Here is an 11,660-nt window from a genome sequence, read left to right on the forward strand (position 1 = left end):
GCTTTTTTTTTTTTTTTTTTTTAATAGAGCTGGTATATTTATTCCCATATTATTTTATTGATCCATTATACTTGTACATAATGATGGGATTTGTTGTTACATATTCATACAAGAGCACAATATAACAATGTAATTTGCTCAATATCGTGCCCCAGTATTTCCCCTTTCTCTCCCCTTCTCCCTCCCCCTGGTCCCTTTCCTTTACCTATCTCCCTTTCATTTTCATAAATCACTCTCCACACACATCCTTTTGTTTTCCTTTTTCTTCTCTAGCTTTCACATATGAGAGAAAACACAAAGCTTGACCTTATGAGTTTGACTTTGTTTTGCTTAATATAATGTTTTCAGATTCCATCCATTTTCCTACAAATGGAAAAATTTAATCTTTCTTTGTGACTGAATAAAACTCCATTGTGTACATTACCACATTTTCTTTATCCATTCATCTATTGATGGACACCTAAGCTGGTTCCCTAGTTCAGCTATTGTGAACTGTGCTGCTATAAACATGGGTATGCATGTGTCACTGTAGTATGATTACTTTAATCTTTAGAATAAATGTGGAGGAGTGATATAGCTGGGTCTTACGGTTTCCATTCCTAGTCTTTTGAGGAAACTTTATATTAATTTCCATAGTGGTTGTACTAATCTGCAATCCCAACAACAGTGTAAAAGTGTTTATTTTTCTCTATAACCTTTCCAGCATTTATTATTGGAAGAGAAATCCATCTCAACACATGCATAAAACCCAACACAGAAGTATAAGAAATATGATGCAAAGTTCTAAATGGAAAGTTTCAGTGCCTGGGAATTAAGCTTTGATTGAAACTTCAGAACTTTGTCAGGTGATATCTGCTCCAGAGATGTTAGGTCAACACACCCTAGCTCTGAGAAGATGTGAACATCTGGATCTCAGGCCTTCTGAGAATTGGGGAGTAGGATGACCAACCTTGCACAGGTTTCACACATTTCACTATCCATGTATGTGGCCTTCCCAAGCTCAGTTCCCAATTGTAGTCACACCCACCTGTTTACTTTCAGGATCCTCTCAGCTTTTCCTGTGAGCTGCCAGACTCAAAGGGAAAACAAGCCCCCTCATATTCCTAACCTGATTTTTCCTAGGCATAAGGCATTCTGCCTATTTCAGTCACACTCTGCTAGGCACACCCTAGGCTATGCAGTATGAAATTGCCATGACAGTATGACAGTATTTGCTATGATCTTCTGGGCTCCCACAGCAGCAAGCTGCAGTGTGGCTTCTTTAAGATGACTCCCTGTCTCAGCTCTCTACTTGCCAGTTGAAAAACAGGGAGCACTTTTCAAATACCAGCTTGCTGTGCAGCCTCTGATTCACCTAAGTTCAAACTGGTTTTTCTTCTACACATTTTCCCTTGACAGATTTGTCTGCTGTGTCTTTCTCTCCCTGTTTGTGTTGCATTTCTTTGCAGTGAACTGGCACCACTGCTGCCATTGGGTTCACTCCAATGTACTCTTTCTGGTTTTCTTTTTGTAGCACTTGCATTTCTGGGTCTTTATGCTTCTCTATCCATTATTGAATTTCAGTGACTTTCTTCATCACCCACCTTCCTGAGAAGTACTACTTCCACTGCATAAATCTCAAGACAGAGTGACTGGATTATATGGGCTTCCTCTAATCCACCATCTTTGATCTCCCTAACTCTGCATCTGTGGAGTAGCTTAGAATTTAGCAAAATAAAGCTAAACATACTTGTTTTGTTTCATTTGATACATTTTCCTTTTTTTTTTTTTTTAATTTTTATTGTTGGTTGTTCAAAACATTACATAGTTCTTGATATATCATATTTCACACTTTGATTCAAGTGGGTTATGAACTCCCATTTTTACCCCATATACAGATTGCAGAATCACATCAGTTACATATCCATTGATTTACATAATGCCATACTAGTGTCTGTTGTATTCTGCTGCCTTTCCAATCCTCTACTATCCCCCCTCCCCTCCCCTCCCCTCCCATCCCCTCTTCTCTCTCTACCCCCTCTACTGTCATTCATTTCTCCCCCTTGTATTATTTTTCCCTTTCCCCTCACTTCCTCTTGTATGTAATTTTGTATAACCCTGAGGGTCTCCTTCCATTTCCATGCAATTTCCCTTCTCTCTCCCTTTCCCTCCCACCTCTCATCCCTGTTTAATGTTAATCTTCTTCTCATGCTCTTCGTTCCTACTCTGTTCTTAGTTACTCTCCTTATATCAAAGAAGACATTTGGCATTTGTTTTTTAGGGATTGGCTAGCTTCACTTAGCATAATCTGCTCTAATGCCATCCATTTCCCTACAAATTCTATGATTTTGTCATTTTTTAATGCAGAGTAATACTTCATTGTGTATAAATGCCACATTTTTTTTTATCCATTCGTCTATTGAAGGGCATCTAGGTTGGTTCCACAGTCTTGCTATTGTGAATTGTGTTGCTATGAACATCGATGAGGCAGTGTCCCTGTAGCATGCTCTTTTTTGGTTTTTAGAGAATAGACCGAGAAGGGGAATAGCTGGGTCAAATGGTGGTTCCATTCCCAGCTTTCCAAGAAATCTCCATACTGCTTTCCAAATTGGCTGCACCAATTTGCAGTCCCACCAGCAATGTACAAGTGTACCCTTTTCCCCACATCCTTGCCAACACTTGTTGTTTGACTTCATAATGGCTGCCAATCTTACTGGAGTGAGATGGTATCTTAGGGTGGTTTTGATTTGCATTTCTCTGACTGCTAGAGATGGTGAGCATTTTTGATTCATCCCTGGGATGCAAGGCTGGTTCAATATACGGAAATCAATAAATGTTATTCACCACATCAATAGACTTAAAAATAAGAACCATATGATCATTTCGATAGATGCGGAAAAAGCATTCAACAAAGTACAGCATCCCTGTATGTTCAAAACTCTAGAAAAAACAGGGATAACAGGAACATACCTCAATATTGTAAAAGCAATCTATGCTAAGCCTCAGGCTAGCATCATTCTGAATGGAGAAAAATTGAAGGCATTCCCTCTAAAATCTGGAACAAGACAGGGATGCCCTCTCTCACCACTTCTGTTCAACATAGTTCTCGAAACACTGGCCAGAGCAATTAGACAGACGAAAGAAATTAAAGGCATAAAAATAGGAAAAGAAGAACTTAAATTATCTCTATTTGCAGGTGACATGATTCTATACCTAGCAGACCCAAAAGGGTCTACAAAGAAACTATTAGAGCTAATAAATGAATTCAGCAAAGTGGCAGGATATAAAATCAACACGCATAAATCAAAGGCATTCCTGTATATCAGCGACAAATCCTCTGAAATGGAAATGAGGACAACCACTCCATTCACAATATCCTCAAAAAAAATAAAATACTTGGGAATCAACCTAACAAAGACTTATACAATGAAAACTACAGAAGCCTAAAGAGAGAAATAGAAGAAGATCTTAGAAGATGGAAAAATATACCCTGTTCATGGATAGGCATCATCAAAATGGCGATATTACCAAAAGTTCTCTATAGGTTTAATGCAATGCCAATCAAAATCCCAACGGCATTTCTTGTAGAAATAGAGAAAGCAATCATGAAATTCATATGGAAAAATAAAAGACCCAGAATAGCAAAAACAATGCTAAGCAGGAAGTGTGAATCAGGCGGTATAGCGATACCAGACTTCAAACTGTACTACAGAGCAATAGTAACAAAAACAGCATGGTACTGGTACCAAAACAGGCGGGTGGACCAATGGTACAGAATAGAGGACACAGAAACCAATCCACAAAACTACAACTATCTTATATTTGATAAAGGGGCTAAAAGCATGCAATGGAGGAAGGATAGCATCTTCATTTGATACATTTTCCTAAAAATAAATTAATAAATAAAAAAGTTTTAATTAAAAGAAGTTTTTGATGAAGCAATAAAAATTACTGGTTTTATTAAATTTTGGTCCTCATCAGTATTTTGTGACAAGATAGGAAAGAAGTTTTCTTACAATTGAGCTGTGAACTAAACAAACTGCTTTAAGGAACACCAATTTTACTTGAAAAGATGACCAGCAAACAAACTGGTTATTCAGATTTGGTTATTTGGCAGAAGTTTTCTCAAAAATAAACAAAGCAAACTTACCATACTATCAAACAACTGGTAGTATTTGGGGGTACTGATAAAATTTGAATTTTCAAATGAATATTAAAATTTTGGAAAACTTCTACCTGCCATCATCAGGAAGTTTAGTAACTTCCCTTTACTGAAAAGGGTTTTCCAGTGAGATTGGTAGTGATACAATGGCTGTGATTTGTTGAAACTGAATAATGAAGTATGTCAGCATTTAGGATATTTTTCTACCTGATGAATATGTAAACATATTTAATATCATTTCTTTAATTATATTGTAAGTTCAAAGCCCCAAAATTCTTACATTTTCATGCATTTTTTTAAAGCATGTTATAAAATTGTGTGAGTAGAAGAGTTATTCAAAATACAAGACAGACTAATAGATTTCAAAATAACAAAGAACAAAAAGTTCATTACTATGGTGTCAGATTCTAACATTGCATCTAACCTTTAAAAAATTGCCATTTTAATAGAAGTGTGTAATATCAAAAAAGAATATCCACCACTATCTGTAAAGCAATTAAAATATTTTTCCCATTTTCAGCTGCATATCTGGGTGAGGCCAGATTTTCATCTAAAATAATTCAACTAAAATAACATTTATAACAGATTGAATGCAAAAGCAGTATCATTTGTCATTTATTAAACAGGAGTTCCAAAATTGTTGTTAAATGCCACTCTTCTCACAAGAATGTTTTTAATACCATTCTAAAAAGTTATCTTTTCAGATGAATTGAAATATACTTATAAGTTTTGAGTGTTAATTTTTAAGATAGTAAGTATTATTACATGGCATCATTCGATGTAAAATTTAACCATATATTCATACATTGCTGTATGTCATTTCTTAGCTGATGAATATGAAAACCTATTTAATATCATTTCTTTAATTATATTGTAAGTTCAAAGCCCAGAAATTCTTAAGTTTTCATGCATTTTTTAAACCTCAATCTAGTACTGTGATATATGCACAGAGGTGGCACATTAAAATGGATTTTTGTTGAATAAAACTAATCCTAATCTTCCTTCTTAGACACTATAGAATTTGAGTTGAAAGGGCTGTTGGCCACCAATCTAGTTCGGCCATTTTATTTCTGGATGAAGCAGCAGAGGTCTGGAGAAGCGATGTGTCTTATCCAAGGGCAATTCACTTTAGTCAATATGAAATTGAATCTTGAGTCCTAGGTCTTACCAGTGTATCCCCCCCTTTTTTTAACACATTTATTAAGCATTAACTAAAAAGGAATTGAGACATAAAATTCCATTAAAATAAGGCAAACCGATCTTGGGTCTTAGATCATTGTTGTTATAAGTCATATAACAAAATTTCAGGTATGTTCCTGTGTTTTTCAAATGAAAGATTCATATATATATATTTGTAAAACAGCTTGTGGGGCTGGGGTTGTAGCTCAGTGGTAGAGCACTTGCCTAGCATGTGTGAGGCACTAGGTTTGATTCTCAGCACCACACATAAAATAAAGGTCCATAGACAACTAAAAATAATAATTTTTAAAAAACCAGCTTGTGCCAGCAAAGCTGTTAATATTCAACAGATATAAAAATTTGATCAGGATTATTTTCCTGAGTTTGTTTGGAAAGTTGAGTCATCTTTAAGAAGCATATAGTGGTTTCAGTTATAGTTCAGTATTTGTATGGGTTTTTTTTTAGAATGAATTGAGGGGCTTTTACCATTTGCCAACAGTCATGATTTTGATTAACTTCTTCATTAGATTGTTTACCATTATCACTTTCTCTGCAGGGTCCAAATGCCAAGCCTGTAGTGTCCTTCATTGCTGGTTTAACTGCTCCCCCGGGCAGGAGAATGGGTCACGCAGGAGCAATTATTGCTGGAGGAAAAGGTGGAGCTAAAGAGAAGATTGCTGCCCTTCAGAGTGCAGGAGTTGTAGTCAGCATGTCTCCTGCACAACTGGGCACCACCATTTACAAGGTGAGTACTGATAATGGCCCAAGTGCTCTGAAGTTATGGGACTTCTCAGTGTGGGACGACACTGGATGCCTGGAAATCATGGTCTTTTCTTCTGGGTCTTAATTTTTTATTTCATTCTGATTGCACTTTATTAATGTTCTTATCCCCTAAGTAAGAAACTTTCTCATTTAAAAATTGGTCTTCTTTAAATATTGGGATATGCTGTTCTATAAACAATAAGATATGACATGCAAAAATGACATTTTGGAGGCCATAGTGCCATGATTTCTTCATTCCCATGATTTTGGGAATGGAGAGAGTGTGTGTAGAAAACTGCCTTATGTTTCTTCTTCTTTTCCCCTGAAGGAGAGCCTTTAGGTTATAGTCACCTGACCCCATATTGTTTTATTGTTTCTGTTTCCAAGGAGAGGGGCTGAAGGCTGAGTAACAAGAAACTAAAACTATAAAGAGGGAGTTGGGGTAGAGGGAAGTCTAAAGAGGAGAGTGGGGAGACTCAGGTTCTCATTTCTGGCCTTGATGTTCTGTGATGCCATGTCACTTATGGGTTGGAGGAATAACTTTTAAACCATTTTCTTTGCTTTTCCTTTTTAATACCATATTATGATTAAAGTATTATAAATGATCTTTTGTTTTCCATAATCTCTGTAGTGATTATTAGCTTGTTTCTTTGAGTGATCATTTAAGGCTTCTCTACCTCTGTTTTTGTCAGGACTATAGCTTTGACAAAAAAACAAAAACCCTATTTTTCAAGCATGGTGAAAACAAGAAAAATTGTTTTCCCAGAAGGGAACAATATTCAGATAGAGTTTAAAAATCCTGACTATATGTAATCTTCTTTGCTCTTGTCTTAGAGATAATTTTATGAACTACTTGTGTATTGAATTTTTTCATATCCTATCGTTTGGAATATAACACTATGTGCCATAGTGTTTGAAATCAGTCTGGGTGAGTAATAAAGTGTGGGAAGAATTCTTTTTGAAAGTGGAGGAAAAGGAGAAAAATAAATGTTTAAATTCACATTGGAGATGTGTGTTACCATTTTGCTCCAGTAAGTGGCAGCAGGCATCTACACATTTTATCTGGTGCTATTTGTTACAATCTAGAAAAATGTAATTTTCAGTATTGTTTCCTTAAACAAAGTCTTATTTAAGGTATTCTTCTGTTTTAAGTGTGTCTAATGTTTTTGACACTTTGTTCCAATTCTAACTGAATCTTTACTTAATTTTCTTCTGTGAGAAAGCAAATCTGTTTCCATAGCCTTAGTAAAAGGCCTGTTGTGGTTTGGATAAACACAACAAAGTTTGTCCCCTCCTAATAATAACACTCCAGTGAAAAAATAAGTATTATTTATAGCCTCTCTCTAGCTTCTGAGTTGAGAGACATAAAGTTGAAGCTCTGCATATAGCTTAATTAGATTTAAGCTGACATAGACTGATTTGAAAGCTGTTATTTTGTGTTAAGCACCCTCGTTCTGGTATATTTTAATTCTTGTAATTTGGTTCTTCAAAGGATCTTAAAGATAATAGGTTTGAGAATCATTTTGACCAAGAGTGTAATTTGGATCTTTTATGTTTTTATCTCCCCTCTCTCCTCCTTTTCTTCTGTTTCTGAAGGAATTTGAAAAGAGGAAGATGCTATGAAAGGAACAAAAACAAAAAGGTCCTAAAACTGTGGAATGAATCATGTAGACTTGTGAACCATCAGCAGTTTACTTCTGTTGTCCACTGATTGTCAGCCTTTGTGCCTGGCCCTGGTCTTTCAGCATAACAGGAAGCTAAAGTTAAGTTTAGAATATCCTAAATTGAGATATTTTCACCTATTGTATAACAGAGATGGCCAATAAATCTACCATTTGATTTGAATATGATTTTGGAGACTTGTTATTATTCCATTGTGGCGCGGGCCAGGGAGGAGATGAGAGACAGTAGGAGAAATGCAATAATACATGTTTGTGTGTTTAAATGGGCCATGTAGAGAACATTGTAACTAAAACTTGAGAGAATAAGATTGCAATATATTCAGTATGACATTTGTCGAACTATCAATAGAATGACCTTAGGTGTCTTTTGAATTTATAGTTTTCTCATATGCATTTGTAGGTCTCCATCTTGCAGGGTAGTTCAGAGAGAAGTATATAAAGTCCCAGGCATGTAATAATGCCACCATTACTGTCACCATGATTGTCTTCAGGATTATAGGCAGAAACCTATAATCATCTGTGTTTTAGTTTTTGCCTAGTTAGGAAACTTTACCTAGTTGAGAAACAAAGTGTCTTCACTAATGCCATGCTTTTCTGTGATTCTGCAGAAAGCCATCCCCTTCCCCTTCCAGAGGCTTTATTCTTTGTTTATGGTTTAGGACATTTCACTGCAAGAAAGCAGGCGAACTGTTAGCCTTCCTGCTTTGTGTTTAAAAGGGACAAGAAGCAATTCCAATGGGTAATTGTCACTAAACAGACAGGGTGCCTGTCCATAGGAACATATATTCTGGAGAGGGAGAGACACAAAATATTCTCAAATTATATAACTGCTCTGAAGAAAACAAACAAGAACTTAGGTATTAAGTTTCCTTAGAAACTTGAGGAAAGACTAACTGGGGAGCGTTCCTCGGGGAGAGGATCTGAGGGCTGTGAAGGCATCAGACATGGAAAAGGGAAGATGAACAACGGGTAAGGGGAACCAACCATCAGTACAAAGGCAGGGAAAGAAGAGCTCATTTTCAGGAGATGAAGAAACATCAGGTGTACTGGGAGGAGTTAGAGGAAGTTTGTGGGGTCTTGGGGAAACCCATTCTGAGAACTCACATGACCTTGTGGTGCCCAGGCTGCTAGAGAGGTTACAAAGAACAGGTGTCAGGAGTAGATTCACAGCCCAAGAGATTCTGCCCTTCTGTGGATACATAGTCATTGACTTTGGAATTGATTAAACTGGCTCCTGCTTATAGCTGTTTCTTCATCTTGGAAACAAGGATAATGACATCCCACAGGGTACCTGGGTAAAATATATAAAGTGGGGTGTGCTCGTTGAATAGTGGGCTTATGTTTTTATCTCCTCTCTCTCCTCCATGTCTCCTGCTGTCCTAAGGACAACCTAGGCTGGCACTGCCTGCCAGGGAGGAAGATGCTTCATTTCTGTGTCACTTTGAACTCAAGGTCCCTATAAAACAAATGTTCTTTTGTCTAACTAAACTGTAGCTTTGTGATGGACACAATTCAGATAAGGAAGAGGTGGACCTGTCTTAACTTGGGAGGCTCTAACATAATACTATAAACTGGATGGCTTAGGCAACAGACATCTATTTCTCACAAATCTGGAGTCTGGGAAGTCCAAGATATCAGGAATAGGCCCCTCCTTGGTTTACAGAAGCCATCTTGTCATGTCCTTAGATAGTGAAAAGAGCTCACTAGCTTTCTGGTCTCCAAGCTCACTTATCCCATTCATATGACTTAATTATGTCCTAAAGACCCTTCCTGTAATTAATTACCTCTAATTTTAACAAATGGATTGAGGGGGGCGGGCGCAGAGTTGTGGGGTGGTATAAACATTCAGTCCATTGAATAATCCTGACAGGAGTGATCTTTTTCAGGGTCCACCTCAGCCATGAGTTTTTCCAGGCCTGACTAGGAAAGTCAACACCCTGCCCTATACCCTAAAAATCCATCCCAAGACAACTTCTCTGTCCTCACTCCTCTGCTTCTTTTGGATAAATCAAGGAACTTAGTGGCCTCATGACCTTTCCATTTCTTTCAACCCCTGCCTTCATTTGTTCCATTCTCTTTCATTTTCCTACCTACACTCATCGCCCCTCCCAGGATCTTGTGGAGACATCCCCTCCTGACCACCTCTTCCCTCTTCCCTCCTACAATCATCACCACTTCCTTTCAGCAGCTCAAATAACAGGCAGGGTATTTAGTTCTAGTTTTTCCTATTTCAGTTTTACAAACAAAAAGTGAAAGTACAATTCATTTACTTCAGTGCAGTTTTAAAACCTCGTTAAGGAAACTTTCAAACACATGAAATAAAGCGTATAATTGGGGTTAGGGATGTAGCTCAATGGTAAAATGCTTGCCTGGCATGTGGGAGGCTCTGGGTTTGGTCCCCAATACCACCAAAAAAAAAAATAAAGTATAATATATTCATGATCTAGCTTTGGAAATTTTCAACACATTGCCTTTATTGTATGATCTGTATTTCCAGTCTGACTCCCTTAGTGATGTTATTAGAGTTGCTTAGTTGAGTTAAAATTTACATACATTGAAATGTATAAATCTCAGCTCTACATATTTGACAAATGGAATAACCAATGCAACCATGTCTTTCTCCTGGTATAGAACATGTCTGTCATCTCAGAAAATTCCATTTTATCCCAAACACTTTCCCCCCATAGGTGATCATTACTATATTTTTACTCACCTTTAAGTGATTTGCATCTATTCTAGAAATTTATTCAAAGGAAATCATAAGTTGTTTGGCTTCTTTTACTCAGCATAATTTCTTAAACATACATGCCATTGCTTGTCTAAGTAATCCATTCCTTTTTGTTGCTGAGTATTATTCCATTGTATGAATATGCCACATTTTCTTTATCCATTATCCAGTTCTTGGCCTTTTGTGTTATTTATAGCTTTTTGTTTTTATTTATAAATAAAACTGCTCTGAACCATTATGTTTGTGAACATAAATTTTCTTTTTTTCCTGGTGAGATACCTAGGAGTTGAATTGCTGGATATAATGGCATGCATATATTGAATTACCTTTTTTAAAAAACTGGTTGTACCTTTTCACATTCTATCCCAGGAAGATACAAAAGTATGGTTTTCTTCATCTGGTGTTTTATGGTCTTTTGATTTTTTTAGCCATTCTAGTGGGAGTTTGAGTGACATCACGTTTTAAATTAGTATTTCCTTGAAGAATAATGATGCGGAGCACTTTCTAATGTATTTCTTCCCCTAGAGTGTCTTTTCAAATCTTTGGCCCAATTTGTATTACTTTATGTTTTTAACCACTGAGTTTTAACAATTCTTTATGTATTCTGGTCATGAGACTTAGATATATACTTTATGAATATTCACATTTCTACAGGTTACCCCCTTATTACCTGACTGTGTCTTGATGAACTGAAGTTTTCAATTTGACAAAGAATAAAAATCATTTTTTTTTATTTATAGCTTTCTTATTATACATAATGTTTTTCTATCCCAAGTTCATGATGATAGTTTTCTGCTTTCTTGTAAAATTTTATTACTTGCTATTTAAGAGTCTATACATTTAGCTCCTATCACCTTTTATTTAATTTTTTGTGAGTGGTATGAGGTTGTGTTCTTTGGGTTTCTTTCCTTATTGATAAGATATTAAGTGGGTTTTGCAATGTTTGTTAAAAATTCCTTTTATTGCCCATAAATTGCTTTCATTTATGTAGAAAGATCAGTTGACCAAATATGTGTGGGTCTGTTTCTAAACTGTTTTCTATTAGGTCTTTTGTATTGCCATATAAATTTTGAAATAAACTTGTCAATTCCTATAAGATTATGATTGTGATTGAGCTGAATTTTAGTTTGGGAAGAGTTGTCATTTAACAATTGAGTCTTTTGTGTTC

At 36.3% G+C, this 11,660-nt stretch overlaps 1 protein-coding gene across 1 annotated transcript in view; it reads left to right on the forward strand.

Annotated features, from left to right (window-relative positions):
- Nucleotides 1–7,927, forward strand: part of LOC124075517 (succinate--CoA ligase [ADP/GDP-forming] subunit alpha, mitochondrial-like) — a 35,596-nt gene extending 27,669 nt beyond the window's left edge. The window contains 2 exon segments of the mRNA XM_046418954.2: nucleotides 5,877–6,065; nucleotides 7,679–7,927. Coding sequence (XP_046274910.1) covers nucleotides 5,877–6,065; nucleotides 7,679–7,705 — 216 coding nt within the window. The 3' untranslated portion in view covers nucleotides 7,706–7,927.
- The last annotated feature ends 3,733 nt before the right edge of the window (nucleotides 7,928–11,660 follow it).

This window comes from Marmota monax, unplaced genomic scaffold (genome assembly GCF_021218885.2).
Source record: "Marmota monax isolate L192 unplaced genomic scaffold, Marmota_monax_Labrador192_F-V1.1 WCK01_AAM20220418_F8-fsc00420, whole genome shotgun sequence".
Lineage (NCBI taxonomy): Eukaryota > Metazoa > Chordata > Mammalia > Rodentia > Sciuridae > Marmota > Marmota monax.